Source organism: Hemiscyllium ocellatum, chromosome 3 (genome assembly GCF_020745735.1).
Source record: "Hemiscyllium ocellatum isolate sHemOce1 chromosome 3, sHemOce1.pat.X.cur, whole genome shotgun sequence".
Taxonomy (NCBI): domain Eukaryota; kingdom Metazoa; phylum Chordata; class Chondrichthyes; order Orectolobiformes; family Hemiscylliidae; genus Hemiscyllium; species Hemiscyllium ocellatum.
Window position 1 is genome coordinate 101,548,120 of NC_083403.1, and position 22,712 is coordinate 101,570,831.

Genomic DNA, 22,712 nt, shown 5'->3' on the forward strand with positions numbered 1-22,712 from the left:
CTTTCTCCAATTTAGAACTTCAACTTTTAGATCTGATCTATCCTTTTCCCTCACTATTTTAAGAGCTACAAAGAAAAACCTGGGAGCTATAGACCAGTAAGCCTAACATCTGTGGTGGGTAAGTTACTGGAGAAGCCTCTGAGAGATAAGATATACACATATTTGGAAAGACAAGGTTTGATTAGCAGCAGTCAGCACAGCTTTGTGCATGAGAGATCATGCCTCACAAATTTGTTAGAGTTCTTTGATTGAAGTAACCGGGAACGTTGACAAGGGTAGTGTGGTTGGTGGAAAACTTGTGGATTTCAGTCAGGCATTTATTAAGGTTCAACATAGTAGGCTCCTCTGGAAGGTTAGATTGCATGGAATCCAGGAGCAATTTGGGTACACAATTGACTTAATGGTAGGAAGCAGAGGGTAACAAAGGAAGGATGCTTGTTGGACTGGAGTGCCTCAGGGTTGGTGCTGGGCCCATTGCTGTTTGTAATCTTTATTAATGGTTTGGATGAGAACGTACAAGGCATGATTAGTAAGTTTTGAGATGACATTGAAATAGGTGGTATTGTGGACAGTGAGGAATGTTACCTGAAATTGCAGCAGGACCTGGATCAGCTGAGGAAGTGGGCCGAGAAATGGCAAATGGAGTTTAGTATAGAACAGTGTTGCATTTTGGAACGTCAAATCAAGGTAGGAGTTTCATGGTGAATGGTAAGGCCTTAAGGAATGTAGTGGAACAGGGAGACCTTGGAATTCAAGTGCATGGTTCTCTGAAAGTGAAGTCACAGGTTGACAGGGCAGTGAAGAAGGCTTTTGGCATACTGGCCTTCAACAGTCAGAGCATTGAGTATAGAAGTTGGGAAGTTATGTTGCAGTTGTATATAATATTGGTGAGGACACACTTGGAGCATTGTGTTCAGTTTTGATCACCTTGGTATAGGAAGGATGTTATTAAACTGGAAAGAGTGCAGAAGAAATTTACAAGGATGTTGCCTGGACTCAATGGTCAGAGTTATAGGGAGAGCTTGGGCAAGATAGACTTTTTTCTTTCAAGTGTAGGAGACTGAGGGGGGGATCTTACAGAAATTTATAAGATTGTGAGAAGCATGAATAGGGTGAATGGTCCTGGGTTGGGGAATTGAGGACTAGAGGACATCAGTTTAAGGTTAAGGGAAAAGAATAAGGGGGAACCCGAGGGACAACCTTTTTATACAGAGGGTGGTAAGCATATGGATTGAGCTGCTAGTGAAAGTAGTTGAGATGGGTGTACGAACAATATTTAAAAGGCATTTGGATAAATACACGGATAGGAAAGGTTTAGGAGGATATGGGCCAAGTGCAGGGAAATGCGGTTAATGTAGGTGGAAATTTTGGTCGGCATGGAGCAGTTTGGGCCAAAGCACCTGTCTCCATGCTGGAGGGCTCTATGACTCCATGTCACTTCTGGTTCTTGTCTCCCACTCAAAATTTATGACCTCTAGTTTTCAATCCTACTGCCAAGATGGCCTTGAAAATTAGTTTAATATTCAATGCCACCCAGGCAAAGACCTCATACAGGAATGAAAGATCTTTCAAATTCGAAGATTGTTTAGGTTATTGTGCTACAATGTTGATCACAGCATTATATTGCATAATGGAGCTTCGTCACCAAACTCAGTAGTAACTGCTATAACTATTATAACTGATGAAGGAGCAGCACTCCAAAAGTTAGTGTGCTTCCAATTACACCTGTTGGACTATAACCTGGTGTTGTGTGATTTTTAACTTTGTACAACTCAGTCCAATACCGGCATCTCCAAATCATATTATATGGAAGTTCACATATCCCTCTATGACCTCTTGAGGGGTATGTGGACTTCCATGTAACAGCGAGCCTTGCCCAGTTGTGATGCTTCAGCAGCATCTTTGAAGTGCTTTGAATGCAAATACTCCTGTCTCTCTTATACCCACTAAGAGTGAGTGAGACTGGAATCCTTTGCAGTGCATGGATGTGGGACCAGATGTGCCTACTATCTTTCCACAAAATGATCAACACAGAAACAATAATTTACATGAAAATTCAATAGAGGATGTGCAAAGTGCACCACATTTCTTTCAATAATAATGTTTTTGTCCTTATCTCCTTTCTAGCCATCACATTTGAGAACCATTAGAGAAGGACCATCACTGTTCGAGCAGATACTATAACATGCCCTATAAATCTCAATAATTCAGGAGCAACTATAGCAAACTGCTAAAATTGTATACATTTTTTTAAGAATGTAAACACATGAAAATACATGCCTCATTAATGCTGAAACTATTTACAATTTTTTTTGTTCCTATTATGTCTGGTTCTGCCCTGACATTATAATTTTGAAGTGGAGGCTGGTTGTTCATTGTGACCCCCCCTATTGCTTTGATGACTGTAACAAATATCATATTCAGTTATAGGGCTTTGAGGACTGTTATGTACTGTTGAAGGGCCATTCCCTTTGCTCTTGCTTGAAGAAGCTATTGGGGTCTTCGGTGGAGAAGTCATAAGAGTGTCTTGAGATGAGGACCCTTGGGCAGCTGGCATACGCTGCTCCACCATCTGTGTGTGCAAATGTACTATCCTCTTTCCCTAAGGGAAAGGGACTCTTAGAAGAAGGCCCATATATCTTGTACCCCTCTTGCCAATCCACTGTTGCATTGAACCCATGGCTAGATGATTGTATGCAGATCAGAGTGCATATGAATTGAATCCTTGACCTTGTTCACCATGGTTGTGATGTTCTTCCTCTTGGATGAATTCATATCACCAAATGTTTGAACCATAGTGCGTGGACAACTCCATATCCCACCTAACGTTATGCACGGTGGCTCAATGGTTAGCACTGCTGCCTCACAGCACCAGGGTCCCAGGTTTAAATCCAGCCTTGGGCGACGGTCGGTGTGGAGTTTGCACATTCTCCCTGTGTTTGCGTGGGTTTCCTCCGGGTGCTCCGGTTTCCTCCCACAGTCCAAAGATGTGCAGGTCAGGTGAATTGGCCATGGTAAATTGCCCGTATTGTTAGGTGCATTAGTCAGGAGGAATGGGTCTGGGTGGTTCCTCTTCGGAGGGTCGGTGTGGACTTGTTGGGCTGAAGGGCCTGTTTCCCCACTGTAGGGAATCTAATAAAAAAAAATTGTAATCCGCGCCACCTCTACCATATTTGTACCTCTGCTGCATGTCTAGCAGGTTTTTGTGGTCATGTTCAGAGGCTTGTCATCAACATGGGCTGATCAGGTGCCTGATATTCAGCTGTCCTGTGATCATCTGATTATCCAACTGTCACATCCAGCTTCAGTTTCTGGGACATGTCTCTGGTTTGGTTTTCAGTTTGTTTTCCTCAATCTATATAAGCCGTACAGATTGTTGTAGATGTAACTGTGCTGACACAGGCTGATAATGAGGCAGATGACAATGCATTGGGGTCCTGACTTTTTTTCATTCCTGGAGGGCTCTTTTCACAGTATGGCTCTGGCCTGAAGCAAATACAGCCTTTATGGAGAACAAACAAAAATGCCATACAGTGTAGTGTTATGTCATTAAAACCACTTTTGTATGTGCACCTCCGTTGCATGTACAGCATGTCATTCACTTGTTGCTTTCGAGACACACAAATGCAAGTCTCCATAATGCTTTGGACTTAACTGCCATCACTCTTCTGGCATGGCTGCCCATTTGCCTTGGTAAATTGTTGATGACCATACCAGAGACATCAGTTAAGATTGCCATTTAACCTGATGGATTGGAACAAGTGGTAGACCCATTTCCTGCATGGGAGCCAGGTGAAACCGTTTGATTGCTCTCCTCGTTTTCCACCTTCATCTAGCCCATTGTATTGTACAAAAAAGGATTCTGTCCTAACATGTATCTTATTAAAAAGTGTAAATGTTTAAAACCATCTCCAAGTTCTCTACAAATTTGGCTGACTGGTATTACATTAACAGTTATTATAACACTAGCAAGTAAGTTTTTCTTTGTAGTCAGAGAACTTTATTTCTTTCCTAATTTCAAGGAATCAGCTATTATTGCCAAATTTGTCAGGATTTAACAGATTAACTCTTATCTTAAAATAAAATCTTATTTTATCTCATTTCATTCTGGTTCAAGGCATTGTTTGATGAAAACTGGCACTTATTGCGAGTCCTCATAACAGAGAGGGATGCCACTTTATACCTAGATGATAAATTGATTGAGACAAGGCAACTAGAACCGGTTCTTGGTATCTTCATCAGTGGAAGAACACAAATAGGGAAGTACTTTGGGAAAGAAGCAACTGTACCAGTAAGTTTTACTTCTCAAAAATTCCATTCATGCAGTAATGACTTCCTAGCAAACGCTAAAGGCTGAGAGAGGGGATCTGTCTTTACTATTTATCTCTTGATGTTTTGCTGGTTTAAAATTGGTGTAATAAAAATGAATGGAAATGCTCTCATTGTGTAGCAATTCCTGAGCAAACTAATGAGAGGCTAAGATTTATAAGTTATAAAAATCAAAACACTCCATCATATTTCCAAAATTTGATGTTATGAAGTGATGTATATAGAACAATATAAAACACTGTTTTAAAAAGGTAAAATACTACAAATACTGCTATCATTATATTTTGTTTACAGTTTGAAGTTCAAAAGTTAAGGATTTACTGTGACCCAGAACAAAATCAACGAGAAACTGCCTGTGAAATTCCAGCTGTTGTAAGTACCACTCTGCACAGAAGCTTCTTTGTAACCCTTATTTCTTGCAAGCATAACCCATACTTATTGTATTACTTTCCAATCAAAGTACATTGATGACATCCCTATGTCATTTAGAGTAAATCCTCAGACACACCTTAAGCAATTCCGCAAGACAGCTGATATTAAATATATTCATTTTGACAAATGTGTAATATTGAAATAAATATAGTTGGAAAAAAAATCAATAAAATTTCTCTTTAGATGAAGAATGGAATGAAATGCTATTTAATAGCATTACCTGATCTACCCCCAAGTTTGGTTCTGCAGTAACATCTGCATTCAGCTATAGCCTAAAGTTCTTTTCAAATATTTATATATCTGCTGTATACTATAATATGGCAGAAATTCCTGAACAGACAAATTAGGATTATCTTGTCTCTATATCTTGTTGCCCGAAAGGTGTGCTCAAACCTTTTACTCAGGCGTTCTTCCCTTGTGTGACAGAAAAATTAAGGGAACTGACTCAGACTTTAATTTTAAAAAGGCCTTCTTTGTTTAACCCTTTAAGTACCATTACCCGGTATAATACATACATTTGTTGCAACTTTTACTTCTTACTTCGTCTACCTTCAACTTTAACTGACTTCATTTAACTTCACTCTCGTTTACTTAATTTGCATGTAATTCTAACTCTAACTTTAACTCTGTAAGATTAGCTTAAAACAAATACTACCCCGATTTGAGTGAAGTGGTCAACATTTGCTCTCAGCGTAGATCTTGCCTTACGGTCCTTTGTCTTCATTGAAGATAACTTCAGGGCACATACTTCTCAAGTGCTGGTCTCGAAGGCTTCTCCTGCAAAATTCTTTGTTCTGCGAACTTTGAGCACAAAATGTCCTTGTTTCCAGAATCTTCTCTGGCACTCAGCCAATGAATTGATCAAACTTGATCACAATGTTTGATCCCAGCTAATGGAATTTACTGGTAAAAAAACAACCCTCAATTGTTTACACCAAGTCACAAACAGCCAGATACCATGCTCCATATAAGGTAATAGTGGTGCCTTATCATCATGACCACCTTATTTGGTCAACACAGGAAACTGCAGGTCACAGCTTACAGGACAGGTCACAACATGTCCTGGCTACAACTTTAACCGATGCCAGAGTTAAATTAGCTTGATTGTAGCTCTTAACCAGTCTTGTGGCCATTTCTGCTGCTGGCCACTTGGCCATACTCTGTGTCACATATGGTTTAACAGATATCTCTCATGAGTTTTCTGTGTTTTGGCACTTCATCATTTGGCTGTGAACACTTTACTTACTTCCATATTTGTTATGCCATTCACTGGATTGCACCAGGTGGTTTATTTATCCAGATGGTAATTGCATAGGTTGAAATATGTAAAGTCAACCATTATATTTATCTTCAAATATGCCTGCTATTCCCTTTAATTTTCTACATCTCTTTAAGTTCACTTCAAATCCTTGTACTTTGAATGTTAACTTGCTCTTCATTTCTCTTGCTCCACTCCCAAAAATCTACGAATGCAAGGGTCAAAATATCCTTGAAACATACACAAATTGCACAAATGAATTACATCTTGTAAAATCAGGTGTTACTGATTTGGGTTTCTTAAGCTGTTTGGCTATAAAGTGCCTTCACTCGCCACACACAGAAGCGCACAACTATGATCATAGAAAACAATATAGAAGTGCCGTGCATTTAAATAAATTGCTTGTACTCCAAAACAAGTTACAGGATGCTTTGCTCACACCAGCACACTAACAGACAAGATGCTAACGCCACACCATCCAACTATCATTCAATAGGATAGAAGAAATAAGAACAGGAGTAGGTCTTTTTTACATTTTAATAACGTTCTTCCAAAAGCAGGGCAACAGGAATTGTGCAAGATACTCGAAAAGTAGCCTCACCAACATCCTGCACAGTCTCAATATAACAACTCGTATATCCAATGGTCTTAGCAATGAACGCACGTGTGCTAAACACCTTCTTAACCACTTTGTCTACCCGTGATGCCACTTTCAAAGAACTATGTACAGGTCTGAGGATTTATCCCTATGGTACACTACAAGTTACATCTTTGCAATCTGGAAGAGGACCACTAATCTCAACTTCTATTGTTAATCAATCCCCAATCTCTGCGAATACATTACCTCAATTGCTCTTATTTTGAGCAATATCCTTTCCTGTGGTACTTTATCAAATGCTTTCTGGAAATCCAAATACGTTACATCTGCTGGTTTTCCCCTAGAGTTGATTAGCTTTGTGTTATATCCTTAAAACACTCTAGCAAATTAGTCAAACATATCCCTATCACAAAATCATGTTACTTGTTTGATTGTGTGAAGGTTTTCTAAATGTCCTACTATTTCATCACTCTAGCATTTTCCCAATGATAGATGTCAAACTAATTGGCTTATATTTTCCTGCTTTCTGTCTCCCTCCCTTCTTGAAGAGAAGTGTCACATTAGCTGGAACCCTCTTAGAATCCAGTGAGTTATTGAATATTTTGACCAATGCCTTCACTATCTTTACAGCCACTTCCTTTAAATTCTTGGAAGTAGACCCTTAGGTCCTGGAGACTTGTCTGCCTTTTGACCCATTATGCTGTCAAAGTTTTGTCCCTGGTGATAGATATTAGCATCTTGTTTACCTGTTTGTTTGGGATGTTTATAGTGAAGACAGATGCAAAATATTTGTTTAAAGTATCGACATTTGTTAACCAGATATGGTTCATCCTTCTTATCAGGATCTTCTTTCTGACCAGAATAAAGCTTTGCTAAGCATTATGAAATATTTACTTGAATTTCTGCTACTGTTCATCCACCAACTTTCCCCTTTGCCTATTTTCCTAGCTCCCTTTATACTGTTCTTTCTTCATACCTCTGTTATTGCTCTTATTGAAGTTTGAGATACAGGTTTGTAATCTGAATTGCTCTCTGTCAAACTGAATTTGAAATTCTATAATAATAATATGGTCTCAGTAGTAACCCAGAGATCCTGAACTACAAAATCAGAAATTGCTGGAAAAACTCAGCAGGTCTGGAGATAAAGCAGAGTTAATGTTTCAGATTCAATGACCCTTCTTCAGAACCTGTTCTTTTGGTAATCAGCAGAATATAGGTGGATTGGAGAGTTTGGCAGAGAAATGGCAGATGGAGTTCAGTCTGAGCAAATGCAAGGTGATGCATTTCGGAAGATCCAATTCAAGAGCAAACTATACAGGAAATGCAAAAGTACTGGGGAAAATTTATGTCCAGAGAGATCTGGGTGTACAGAGAGGTCCGTACAGCATGCTTTCTTCATCGGATGGGGTATTGAGTACAAGAGTTGGCAAGTCACGTTACAGTTGTATAAGACCTTGGTTCGGCCACATTTGGAATACCGTGTATCTAGTCGCCACATTACCAAAAGGATGTGGATGCTTTGGAGAGGGTGCAGAGGAGGTTCACCAGGATGTTGCCTGGTCTGGAGGGGGCTAGCTGTGAAGAGAGGTGGAGTAGATTAGGATTGTTGTGGTTCTATTCGCCGAGCTGGGAGTTTGCAAATGTTTGTCCCCTTTCTAGGTGACATCCTCAGTGCTTGGGAGCCTCCTGTGAAGCGCTTCTGTCATGTTTCCTTCGGCATTTATAGTGGCTTGTCTCTGCCGCTTCTGGTTGTCAGTTGCTGTCTGTATATGCTGCTATACCTGATGTGTTTCTCCAGTACTTTCTGTTTTTATTTAGTTTATCCCTATTTATGGCTTCAAATTATCTAGCTTGGTAAAACTGCTGTGTCGGTTCAGATAAAGACCTCAAGATTTTGTTTTATGGACCAGGGCAGACTCCATCAAAACATTTCAGAAAAGTAGTAGGACCCTAATTTTTCTAGTTGTTTTAAGCAAATGTAACATGGATATTCCAGGAGTGATGCAGCTGGCCAAAACCCTTTGGTTTTAAACAAAACAATTTATTTACAGAGTAATGCATGAAACACAAACAAAAGAGAACAGAATACAGAATACCTTAATCTATCTAAAAATCCAACAGATTATCCCAACTTAATGATGCTGTTCCAAATATCTGCAACAATCCTCATAATCATCCCTTGGCAAAAAAAGTAAAATCAAACACAGGATCTTACAGGAGAGAGAGAGATGGCAGAGAGTTGGCATGGAACACCTTCTTCCATGTAGCTATTTCTTAGACTAGCAGCCTCAAACCAACTGACTAGCAGCTTTGAACAGCGAGACTGCTAAAAACTAAACCAAACCAAACCAAACTGGAAAAAAACTGAGCTGTGAGAACTGGTCACTCCCCTTTCATTGTACAATTGTTTGTTTAAAAACTTAAAAGCTTCTTTAAGTAAATAAACCCTGACATTTCAGAATCTATGTGTTTACAACCCCTCTGTTTACAAATAGCATCGTCACACCTACCCCCTTAAAAAAATGAACCATCAATGTCCAAAGATGGCTTGATTTTAAAACCCCCTAATGTTAACTTGTTAGTACACTACTACACCCACACACATTACATTGACTATAAACATGCAAAAATGCTCTACTACATTCCGTTTCAATCCATTTACTCCTACCACCAAGCGCTTCTGTTTCTCATCGAAGTCTCGACAATGCATCGGCAACCACGTTTTCTTGTCCTGTCACATGCACAATTTTCAAATTGAATGGCTGTAACAAGAAACTCCACCAAAATAGCCTGGAATTTTTGTCCTTAAATTTCTCCACAAACTGCAATGGGTTATGATCAGTGTGTTTGAGTGTCTCAGATACATTACTGGTAACATAAACATTGAAATGTTGTAACGCCAACACAAAGCTCAAAGCCTCCTTCTCAACTGTAGAATATCTCTGCTGATGAATTCTCAGTTTCTTGGAGAAATACCCGATAAGTCTTTCTATCTTCTTGTCGTCTTCTTGTAAGAGCACAACATCAACACCCACATCGCTAGCATCGATAGCCACCTTGAATGGCTTTGCGTTATTAGGTGTGGCTAATACTAGGTCAATGGTTAACACAGCTTTCAGGCTGTCAAATGCCTTCTGACAGTTCGCTAGTCACTAATTCAGTGAGTGAAGCAGACACAATGCTAAAATTTGGCACAAATTTTCGATAAAATGCACTCAATCCCGGGAATCATCGAACTGCTCTTTTTGTCGATGGTATGGGAAACTCCCCAATTACTTTTGTGTTTGTATTCTTTAGGGCCATTTGTCCATGTCCAATAACATGGTGCAAGAAGATGACCTGGGCTTTGGCAAATTCACTTTTAGCCAGATTTATCACCAAGCCTGCCTCCTGAAGTTGATCAAACAATTCTGATAAATATTGCAAATATTCATTCCACATGAGATTAAAAATCACAAGGTCATCTATATATATGACACAATTGGGTAATCCAGATATGACCTCATTGGTTAGTCTTTGAAATGTGGCTGGCACATTTTTTATACCAAACAGCATGACTTTAAATTGATGTAGTCCATTTGGTGTTGCGAAAGCCGAAATTGTCTTTGCTCTTTCAGACAAAGGTACTTGCGGTATCCTTTGAGCAAGTCCAACTTAGAAATATATGTTGGTTGTTCCACCTTTTCATTACAGTCTTCCAAATGCAGAATCGGATATGCAGCACTCTTTGTAACTGCATTAACTGTGCGATAGTCCACACATAACTGTTAAGTGCCATCTGGTTTTGGCACCGTTACTATGGGTGAGCTCCAGTCATTGTAACTCACTTCGATTATGTTATCTCTGAGCATGTGTACAATCTGCTTTTGAACCTGTGTCAACATTAGAGGGTTATGCCTACAAGGATGTTGCTTAATCGGAACAGCACCTCCTATATCTACATCATGCATAATTAGTACTTTCCACCTTATTTCCACATACCTCCCTCATGTGATAGTAATAACCCTTCCAGTCATTTTGATTTTCCTCTGGAAGTTAACGTAATAATTTATCCCGATTTTTGATAATTTCCTTATTGTCCAATTTAATTTGAGAAATGTCCAATTCAGAATTGTCTGAACCTAGTTGTAACCAATAACGCATTCTCCTTTTGCTTTCCTTCCCGATCAAAATATCTTTTGAGCATATTCACATGACATACTGTGTGAGATTTCCTTTTGTCTGGAGTTCTTATCAAATAATTCACCTCACTCAATCCCCTTTCAACTTGATAAGGTCCACTAAACCTTAGCTTTAAAGGTTCACGTATCCTTGAAAGTAACACTAACACCTTATCTCTGAGAGCAAAATTGCCAGGTTTTGATTTCCCGCCTGCTTCCCATTTCAGTGTATGCTGTGATACTTGTAAATCATCTCTAGACAACTCTCCTGCGCTATTAAAGCATTTGCTAAAATCTGACACATAGTCCACATACGTGGTCTCTGAATTCTGACTTACGAATTTTTCCTTAATCAATTTTGGTGGGCCTCTCACTTCATGCTCAAAAACGAATTTGGTTGATTCATTTGGTAAATCACTGATGACAGAAAGTTGGAATTCCCTAATCCCAATCATCTGGAAAATCTTGACTATAAGCCCTCAACAAGATCTTAAATATCTGGCGCCACCTTTCTAGCTCTCTCTGCAACTCTGAATGGTAGGTTTGAATTGTTTTATTTCTAAGCTGTCCATAACTTCCTTGAATAATTGTGACGTGAAGCTTGATGCTTGATCTGATTGTATCTCTGTGGGTGGTCTGTATCTAGTGAAAAATTTGAGTAATTCCTCTACAATCCTTTTAGCTGTGATATTGCACAGCAAAATGGCCTCTGGATACATCTATTATTGTTAACAGATACTGATTTTTACTTTTTGGTTTAGGTAGCGGTCCTACACAATCAATTAAGACTCTTGTAAAACGTGTCCCAAATGCAAGAATAGGTACTAAAGGTGTGAGTTTTATTACTGCCTGTGGTTTTCCAATTACCTAATATGTATGACATCTGGCAAAATTCAATTACATTTGTGTGCAGTTCAGCCCATTAAAAAATGTTCTTGTATTTTAGCTTGAGTTTTTTTCAACCCTAAATGACTTCCTACTGGTGGTTCATCCACCACCCACAACACCTCAAGGTGGGAGTTTCCAGGTGAGTGGTAGGGCTTTGAGGAGTGTAGTGGAATAGAGGGATCTTGGAGTTCACAGTTTCCTGAACGTGGAGTCACAGTAGACAGAGCAGTGAAAAATGCTTTTCGCACACTGACATTCATCAGTCAGGGCATTGAGTCCAGAAGTTGGGTAGTTAAATTGCAGTTATACAGGATGTTGATGAGGCAGCACTTTGAGCATTGTCTTCTGTTTGGGTCACCTCGTTGTAGGAAAGATGTTATTAACTGGAAAGCGTGCAGAAAAATTTACAAGGATGTTGCCTGGACTCAAGTGTCTGTTATAGGGAAAGGTTGGACAAGCTAGGACTTTTTTCTTTAGAGCATAGGAGACTGAGAGGTGACTGTATAGAGGTGTATAAGATCATGAGAGACATGAATAGCATAAATGCCCTCAGTCTTTTTCCCAGGGTTGGGGAATCAAGGACTAGAGGGCCTCAGTTTAAGGTTATAGGGGAAAGAATAAAAGGAAACCTGAGGGACAACTTTTGTACAGAGGGTGGTATGCACATGGAATGAGCTGCCATTGGAAGTGGTTGAGGCAGGTACATTAAAATATTTAAAAGGCATTTTGACAAATACATGGATAGGAAAGGATTAGAAGAATCTGAGCCAAATGCAGGGAAATTAGGTTAGCATGGAACGGCATTTTGGTCAGCATGGACCAGTTTGGGCCAAATGACCTGTCTCCATGCTGTAGGACTCCATGACTTCCTTTCTATAACTCACTGGCAACACAACTGGACCTTCTGCTCATTTCCCATCTGCCTGAATATGTCCATTTCCTCATTAAGACATCATTTTTAAGATTGTAGCACACGGGGAATCTTCTTCTGTGTATGCTTTACAATACAGTTGGTTTAGCTTCTCATCTTTCTGCTGTAATTCATTTAGTTTCTCTGAACTAAAGACTTTGGTTTGTCTTCTATCTAGTCCTGTTTTGTGTCAACCGTTTGATCAAACATGATCTCTGCTAATTCAAATTCAGCCTTCTTATCTGTACTCTTTGATCACAACTGGTGTCAAATGGTGACTTTGTGACCTCATTACCACACAGTGGGAAAATTCCAGGATATGTGTCCTGCAATAGTTCAATTGCCTGAGTTCCCACTGGCTTTTCAGCCACAGTAGGCAGCACTCCTAACTCGGAACCAGTTATATCGTTAGCAAGGGCAAATTGTATTCTTGGAGTTGAGAGTTTGTCCTGTATTCCTACCACGTCTTCTCCATTCTTCACTGGACATTAGCCTCTCTCTATATAATCAATATACAGTTGGTTTAGTTTCTCATCTTTCTGCTGTAATTCACTTAATTTCTCTGATCTAAAGACATTTGCTTTGTCTTCTATTTAGTCCTGTTTTATGTCAACCATTTGATCAAACAGGGTCTCTGCTAATTCCACTTCAACCTTCTTATCTATAATCTATATATCATTCTAACAGATGAGAGACTTAACAAACAATCAAGGTATTTTTCAATGTATAATTTCAGTTCCATCACATTGTAAACTTTTGCTATAAATTCTGTGTCTTACAGTTGTGCACTCCACAACCACCTGATGAAAGAACGGCACTCCGAAAGGTGGTGCTTCCAATTAAACCTGTTGGACTATAACCTGGTGTTGTGTGATTTGTAACTCTGTACACTCCAGTCCAACACCGGCATCTCCAAATCATGACTATATAATCGAGCATTTTTGTCACAGTGAATCCCCCTTACGAGTACCTTTTCTGGCAATACTCCTTCAGCAGTACATATTCTTCATCTTTCAGTATCAAAGAGGATCCCGTATCTCTTAATATTGTAGCCTCTTTACCTGCTGCACCTGGCCTATGTGAGTAAACTTTACCTTTGCAGGTATATGGTTTACGAAGATCTGGCATTTTCTCCTTAACTGACCTCCAACCAGCTTGTACATTCTGGTATTGCTTTCTAGTTTCCACTGCACTTTCCATTACCACTCCAACAAAATTCGCTGACTTATCCTGTTTTCCTATATCTGGTTTCCAGTGCTTTTCCTAACCCACCAACACAGTGATTTCATGTGGCCTGCTTTTTTGCAGTTAAAACACTGGAGTTTTTAAACTTCTGTTTCCCCTTCAAGGGTTTCCTTTTCACCCTGTCGTAAGTTATCCTTATGATCTTCACCGTGATCTACCTTTTTTTACCATGTGAGAATTTCTCTTTTCACCAATTTGTAACCCTTACAGATTGAAACTGATGTTAGAACCCAAAGTTTGATTTATGAACTAACTCATAATCATCAGCCATTTCAGCTGCTAATCTTTCCGTTGTAACTTTCTGCTCTTCCACATGAGTTCTCACTATCTCGGGAAGTGAATTTTTGAACTCCTCTCTTGAGTCACAACTCCTTAAGTTCAAATTCTCTCTCTTTCTTCCTTTCCTCTCTCTTTTTTTCTTTTGTTCTGCTCAAGCGATTTGTTCTTTTTCTCTTTTCTCTGGTTTTAATTGTAATTCAGTTTCATTTCTCTTGCCCTTTCCTTGTCTTTTGCCTCCAACTCAAGGTGCTTCATTTCTAATTGAATTTTAGCCATCACCAAAGATTCTGATGATGTTTCCAGCAAATTTAAATGCTGAGGGCTATTGCTGTAATAGTATCTCCTTTCCACACGGAAGGAGGTAGCTCCAACTCCAGCTTGACTGCCAATTCCAACAACCTTTCCTTGTTCACCTTTTGTAAAACCCCCAAAGTTACTTCTTCCACCTCTAGAAAACTCTTAGTGGCTGAAAGAACCATTGCTATCCCAAGCACTGTTTAAATCACCGATTTCAACAGCCAGAACAAAAGGCACTCACACCTACCACTCGATGCCTTCGAGTCCAGCAGCTCTAATCCCAAATTGGAGCTACTGAACAAATCCCACAAAGAGATTCCAGTCTATCATGGACTAAACCAGACCCCTTCAAAACATTTCAAGAAAATAGCCCAGATATAACATAGATATTCCAGGAATGATGCAGCTGGTCAAAACCCCTCAGCTTTAAACAAGACAGAATTTATCAGGTCCACGCCCCCAAACAACCCACCCTCCCCTCCTGGTACATTTCCCTGCCACCGTAAGAATTGCACACCTCCCCTCACCTCCATCCAAGCCCCAAAGGAGCCTTCCACGTCCATCAAAGTTTCATCTGCACATCCACCAATGTCACTTATTGTATCCATTGCTCCCGATGCGATCTCCTCTACATTGGGGAGACTGGATGCCTTCTCGCTTTAGGGAACATCTCCAGGACACCAATCAACCTCACCGCCCTGTGGCCCATCATTTCAACTCCCCCTCCTACTCTGCCGAGGTCATGCAGGTCATGGGCCTCCTCCACCGCCACTCCCTCACTACCCGACGCCTGGAGGAAGGACGTCTTATCTTCCACCTCAGAACACTTCAATCCCAGGGCATCAATGTGGACTTCATTTCCCCTCCCCCCATCTTACCCCAGTTCCAACCTTCCAGCTCAGCACCATCCTCATGACCTGCCAATCTTCCTTCCCACCTATCCACTCCACCCTCCTGTCTGACCTATCACCTTCATCCCCACTCCCATCCACCCATTGTACTCTTTGCTACCTTCTCCCACTCTCCTCTTTGACCTATCACCTTCATCCTCATCCCCATCCACCTTATGTACTCTATGCTATCTTCTCCCCAGCCCCACCCCCCTCCCATTTATCTCTCCACCCTGGAGGCTCCCTGTCTTCATTCCTGATGAAGGGCTTTTGCCCGAAACGTTGATTTTCCTGCTCCTCGGATGCTACCTAACCTGCTGTGCTTTTCCAGCACCACTCTAATGTAGACTCTGATTTCCAGCATCTGCAGTCCTCAGTTTTGCCTAGAATTTATTTATAGAGTATCGAATGGTGAACAAACAAAAGAGAACAGAATACAGAATAACAATCTGTCCAAAAACCCAACAGACTATCCCAACTTAATGATGGTGTTCCAAATACCTGCAAAACACCGTGGCAAAAAAGATGAAATCAAACACAGGGTCTTACAGAAGAGACCGATGTCATTGCGATTCAGTATGGAACACCTTCTTCCATGTAACTATTTTTTTGACCAGCAGATCAAAAAAAACTGACTAGCTGCTCTCAACAGCCAGACTGCAAAAACCCAAACAAGAAAAAAACTGAGCTAGGAGAACTGGCTACTCTCCTTTCGTTGTGGTTGTTTAAAAACTTAAAAGCTTCTTCAAAAAGATAAGCCCAGACATTTTAGACTCTGTAAAAAGAAAAACAAGGACAACCTAACCTTGTTAAACGAGCAGCATCGTCTTGTTTGCTTTTCACTATTATTACTTATTCTGGTTTGAACTTTTAATGTACTCTTCTGATTTATATTTTCCACCCCTTCCTGTCACCCTTTGATTATTATTTACCTCTTCACTCCTCTAGTCCGATGCTTATCATTTCTTTTTAAAATTTTTAAACTTTGCTTCAATTGAAACCTCCCTCCAGGCCTCCAAGTTATTTTAAAGCCCTGTCTACAACCCTTGTTATATGATTTGCCAGGAGACTGATGTCAGCAATGTCCAAATAAAACTTGTCCCAATGGAACAGCCATCTATTTCTCCAATACTCGGGCCAGTGCCCCATGCATTGGAACCTATTTTTCCCACATTGATCTTCGAGCTTTGCATTTGTCTGTCTAATCTTATTTACTCTACATTAATCTGGATTTACTTCGAGTAGTACTCTGGAGATTATTACACTTGGTGCTGTTTCTGTTTTTAATTTATCCCCAAACTGCTTACAATCCTACAACAGAACCTCTTTCCTACTCCTACCTAAGTCATTGTTACCTTTGTTGGCCACAACAACCAGATGCTTCCCCATTCCACATTTCTCACCTGCCTTGAAGAGATCATAGAATGTCTACAGTATGGAAACAGGCCATTTTGCTCATCAAGTCCACACCAACCCACCCAGACCCACCCCTTCCCCTATCCCTGTAACCCTGCATTTCCCATTGCTAATTCACCTAGCCTACATGTGCCTGGACACTGTGGGCAGATGTCCTGAACTTTAACACCACAAGGCAACTTAGTCTTTGGGACTTTCTACCTTTGCTGCAGAAAACAGTTTTTATTTCACTTAGCTAAGCTATCCCCATTACTGCTACGATTCTCTTTCCCCCCCAACTTTGTTAGCACTCTGGACCATCAGTCTGCTCACCCTGTCTGCAGTCTGTGCCGCATCCACACTGGGAGCAAGAATCTTCTATCTATTAGAGTCATATAGATGTACAGCAAAGAAACAGACCTTTTGGCTCAACTCATCCACACTGACCTAATGTCCTAACCAAATCTAGTGCCATTTGCCAGCACTTGGCCCATATCCTTCTAACCTTTTTTATTCATGTACCCATCCAGATATTTTTTAAATGCTGTAATGTATCAGCCTCCACCACTTCCTCTGGCAGCTTACTCCATACATGGACCACGCTCTGTGTGAAATAGTTGCTCCTTAGGTCCCTTTTATATCTTTGCCCTCTCACCCTAAACCTATGTCCTCTAGTTCTGGACTCCCCCACTGCAGGGATTTTCTATTTATCCTATCCATGCCCCTCATGATTTTATAAACTGCTATAAGGACACCCCTCAGCCTCTAACATCAGGGAAAACAGAGTCACTCTGGCAACATCCTTGTAAATCTTTTCTGAATCCTTTCAAGTTTTACAGCATCCTTCCGATTGGAAGGAGGCCAGAATTGCACATAAAACTATTGGACAAGGGCGCTGACTTTGTCCAAAATTCTGGATCTCCATACTTGCTTCACTCTTAAAGTCATACATTCCTGTCCCTGACCACACATAAAATTTGACATAATTAATCTAAGGGCTGTGTCTGCCTCCTGAAATAGTGTTGAGGTTTTACTTCCTCTCCCTGATGCGTCGCAATATCTCCATGTCAGACTTCAGCTCATCAGTTCTGAGTTACAGTTCTTCAAGCAGTACATCTGGTCACTGTAGATCAATCACACCAGTGTCTTCCAGCTCCCACATACCGCAGCTGCAAAACATTGCCTGGCCAGCCATCTCTGTTCAATTCAGTTATTTATTGATTTACATGTTAATTTTTTTAAAAGTGAATTTCTCTGACCTTCAGCTGATTTAAACCATTTGGCTAATCATTGAGTTGTTTATAAGGATAAAGATAAAGTCGCAATAGTCTTGGCAGGCTAGAAGGCAGGAATTGAACTAATGCTGTTGGCATCACTCTGTATCACAAAGCAACTATCCAGCCAACTAAGCCCCAACAAGGGAATCTACACTTTCACAAATCTTAGACTTCTCCATATAGCATTAATCTTATCTTTCTATGCTGCTGAAATAGAGATTCCCATAAATTTGAACTTTTCCTTATTTTTCATCTGTCTAATCACATTTACATGCCTTATCTTGCTAAGCCTGAAATGACTATCATGTAGTAAGAATGCTGAAGGCTAGGTCTTTAACTGTCTTTTAATTCTTGAAGCTCCCTTTATTTAATAAATGCAGATAATCTAGACTAACGTTTGAATCTAATCATGAAATTGTTTCTATTCTATTTGATCAACACATATGCTGCTGCTTTTTCTGAATGAATGCGACATATCCTTTAATTCATCTACTTCTGGAACTGTTATATTGATTTGTTTTTGGGGTTATTATCAAGTCATTATTTTCATTAATTTTCACTGCGATGGGAAAAGGTGGACAGTGCCATATTTTGTGTTGCATGGATAACTAATACTTTATATTCATAATTAAATTGAGCATGAATATCTTTCAGATATCAATCTAATTACAATTTTTGATTTTTTATTCCAGAATATACTGGTATGTATAGACTGTCTCATTTTGAAAACAATCAAGTAGGTGGCATTTATATATTTATGCTGTCTTTTTAAGTATATTTACATAACCAGTAAAGAAGTAAAATTAAAATCTGGAAAAGAAAAGACGTAATATTACAGAAAATATGTACATCATTGATGATAGTATCATTGAGGATGTTTGTTTGGCAACTAAATTCTAATTTTAAATGCGGGCACATTAAATGTTTGTTTATCCACATGGTTTATGTTTTTCCAAGTTTGCAATATTGTGGATTATGAAGCAAAGTCAATACACAATGTTTTCAACAACAATGTCTTGGCCAGTACCTATCATTCATGCACATAGATCTGAGTCTTTATAAAATATGATCTATTGCTTGTACAAAGAACAGAGCAGACATTTAAAATTCTTTTTATTAATACCCCTATGTGTACAAATTGGTACATTGAATTTTCCTTTGATTTGTTTTCTGTTAGTTTCAGGAATGAAAATATATCTTGATCATGATGCCACTAAGTGACGTGCATTAGCCCGTTTTCTTTTTTGAAAAATCAACATTAACTAGAATTTTTAACTAAAACTAACATTAACTAAACACTGTAGAATTTTAATGAGATTTGAATCTGATATATATAAATTCTAGAATGATGGCTCCGTACCAAATATTTTTGCATAATTTTCTTTAAAGGGTTGAATTTACTTGCTCTGAACAGTTTGGGTAATGGTGAGATTAGAAAAATGAGATTCTCGATGTTGAGAAAAATATCCAGTCTTGCACTCAAGATTTTAACGGCAAGATAAAAATCTCAGTAATTCAATGGCAAGATGCCTACTTGCTTAATTAAGTGGAAAGATGCTTACTTGCATGTAATGTTAATTAATGTCTATTCTCATCTAATTTATTTGCAATTTGGCAAATGCCCACATGCCTAGAGAAACTAGACAATTTTATTCCTGATGAAGGGCTTTTGCTCGAAACGTCGGTTTTCCTGCTCCTCGAATGCTGCCTGGCCTGCTGTGCTTTTCCAGCACCACTTTAATCTTGAGCAACTGTTTCAAACCATGAAAGTCTGAGCAGTTACCTGTCAGTTCCAGCTTGAGCCTCCATCTTGGAATACAACTTCCAACACCTCAGCACAACTCCAGGCATAATGACCAACTGCGTCTTTTGTACATGAAGGTTTGCATCAGACTTGCAGTAATCGCATCATATCTTTGTGGCGCATCTCTAATTCTCTTAGAATACAGTTCTGCAGTTCAGTATTACACATTGGACTGCATTGACACCTTGCATTGTAATGTGCTGTTGTAGGCTGCTGTGTGTGCAGGCACAGGTGCACGTCTGATGTATTGGATCAGTGTGCATTTCAGGGCTCTTAGATTGCTGTCTTAGCACTCATTCACTTTGCCATACTTAGATGTTTACAGCATCTCTACCTTGCTGTGCCTTACCTTTTTATACCTTTTTGCCTTGTTCAGATCTTACAGTCTCATTGTATGGGTAAATTGACTTGCCTTTTAATGCAGACAGAAATTCAGGAAGTCTGTCATGTTTGCCAACAATGATCAGTTAAGGAGGAACATGTTGCTATATAGCACTATCAATGTCACACTGCTTCACCCAAATGGCTACATCTCAATGTGTAATTAGGAGTAGTGATCAGTCATGACAAGTTTGACTGTCATCAGTCTGGTACAGTGAGTTAAGGGAATTAACCAATATCAGTCCAGAAGCTTAGACATGGTCACTTGGATTGATCAGAGTAAATGAATCCGTATCACTACCGTCAGTGGAGTGGACCACAGACAATCCTGCTGGCCCAGTGTAATCAGGCCAGGGATTAGTAGGAGGTCAGTCTATCAGCTACAGATAGAAATCTGTTTATGGTCCTGCCACTCATCATTCAGGGCAGTCCTTACAACTCTGCAAGGCAGTTGGGCCACAGACAATCTAAAATGCCTGTTCATTGGACATCAAGATGAGTTATTGGCAACAGGGCTGTATTCAGGATGATGGGATATCAATTGCTCACTTTTTACTTTAGACTTAAAAACATCTGTATGATTACCCTGTATGCAAAGCTACCTTTCTTGCATACTATGGGAGTTGGAGGTGGGAAGAAAAGTTCTTAATATTGCTACCACCTGTACACTCTCTTATTATATGTGTTCCAAATGGTTTGAGCAACATTATATCCAACATTTAAGTTAGAGTCTATTGTAAAGCATGCAATAGTAGTCATGATTTGGAGGTGCCAGTGGACTGGGGTTGGACTGGGATGTAGAAAGTAAAAATCACACAACATCAGGTTATAGTCCAACAGGTTTATTTGGAAGCACTAGCTTTCAGAGCACTGATCCTTCATCAGGTGGTTTTGGAGTATAAGATCGTAAGACACAGAATTTATAGCAGAAGTTTACGGTGTGATGCAGTGGGATGATATGTTGAAAAAGATCTGGATTGTTTGTTTCAGTCCTCATATTTTAGAATGGGCATGTTGGTTTTGGTTCTTTCATATATAAATCCCAGAACTTTTTTAAAGTTACATTCTCAAGTGAACTTGAACAATGGGTGCCATGTTGGCCCAGATAATGCATTAAAGGTATAAAGTTAAAGTCTGTCTGTGTCCTAATGTTCAGACTGATTCTATTTCTAAAAAAGAGATTTACAGAATCTTACATGGTTTCATGCAGTTTTCGGGCAAAATAAAATGTGGTTCTGCAAGTACAAATTCACTCCACAAATATATATATGTGTGTGTGTATATATATATATATATATATATATATATATATATAAAATATAGTGTGTCTGTGTGTGTGAGTTTCTTTGAGAGAGTGTGTATATGTGTGTGAGTGTAAAGGGGTGTAAGCCTGTGAGAGGGTACGTGTGTGGGTATGAGTGTGGAGGGTGTGTATGTGTGAGTGTAAGAGAGCTTGTGTGTGAAGGAGGGTTTGCGTGAGTGTATGGGTCTGTAGGAGTGTGTATGTGTGTGTGTGCTCATGCTTGAGTGTGTAGTGCAGTGAGGTCACTTGTAGTGTGACATGAACAAAGTCCCAAATGAGGCCAAACTTGGGTACCAAACTTGGCTATCAGCCTCGTACACACACATAAACGTTTTGTGGGGTGAATTTGTACTTGCAGAATTACATTTTATTTTGCTCAAAAACTGCATGAATCCATGTAAGATTCTGTGAATCCCTTTTTTTTAGAAATAGAATCAGTCTGAACATCAGGACACAGACAGACTTTAAACGTACACCTTCCATGCATTATCTGAGCTGACATGGCACCTATTGTTAAAGTTTGCTTGAGAACGTAACTTTAAAAAAGCTCTGAGTTTTACATATGAAAGAACTGAAACCTACGTGGTTAAAAATCACACAACACCAAGTTATAGTCCAACAGGTTTAATTGGAAGCACACGAGCTTTCAGAGCGTCACTCCTCCATCAGGTGGTAGTGGAGGGCTCAATCCTAACACACAGAATTTGTAGCAAAAATTTACAGTGTGATGTAATTGAAATTATACATTGAAAAATTGATTGTTAAGCCTTTCATCTGTTAGAGCAACCACCTGATAAAGGGGCAATGCTCCGCAAACAAGTGCTTCCAAGTATACCTGTTGGACTATAACCTGCTGTTGTGTGAGTTTTAACCATGTAATAGTAGAGCATTTAGAAATTTCACTGTCACGATATTCTATCAATATATCATCAATTTTTTCAATATATCATCTCAGTTGCATCACACTGTAAACCTTTGCTATAAATTCTGTGTCTTACGATCTTATACTCCACAACCACCTGATAAAGGAGCAATGCTCCGAAAACAAGTGCTTCCAAGTAAACCTGTTGGACTATAACCTGCTGTTGCGTGAGTTTTAACCATGTAATAGTAGAGTATTAGAAGTTTCACTGTTACGGTATTCTAACAGATGAAAGGCTTAACAGACAATCAATTTTTCAATGTATAATTTCAGTTACATCACACTGTAAATTTTTGCTATAAATTCTGTGTGTTAGGCTTGAGCCCTCCACAATCACCTGATGA

The 22,712-nt window shown here is 39.5% G+C and overlaps 1 protein-coding gene across 1 annotated transcript in view; it reads left to right on the top strand.

Moving 5' to 3' along the window:
* Positions 1-22,712, top strand: part of col21a1 (collagen, type XXI, alpha 1) — a 457,104-nt gene that overhangs the window by 34,632 nt on the left and 399,760 nt on the right. Inside the window, exons 6-7 of the mRNA XM_060854885.1 lie at positions 4,118-4,291; positions 4,624-4,701. Of these exons, the coding sequence (XP_060710868.1) occupies positions 4,118-4,291; positions 4,624-4,701 (252 nt within the window). The remainder of the gene's footprint in view (positions 1-4,117; positions 4,292-4,623; positions 4,702-22,712) is intronic.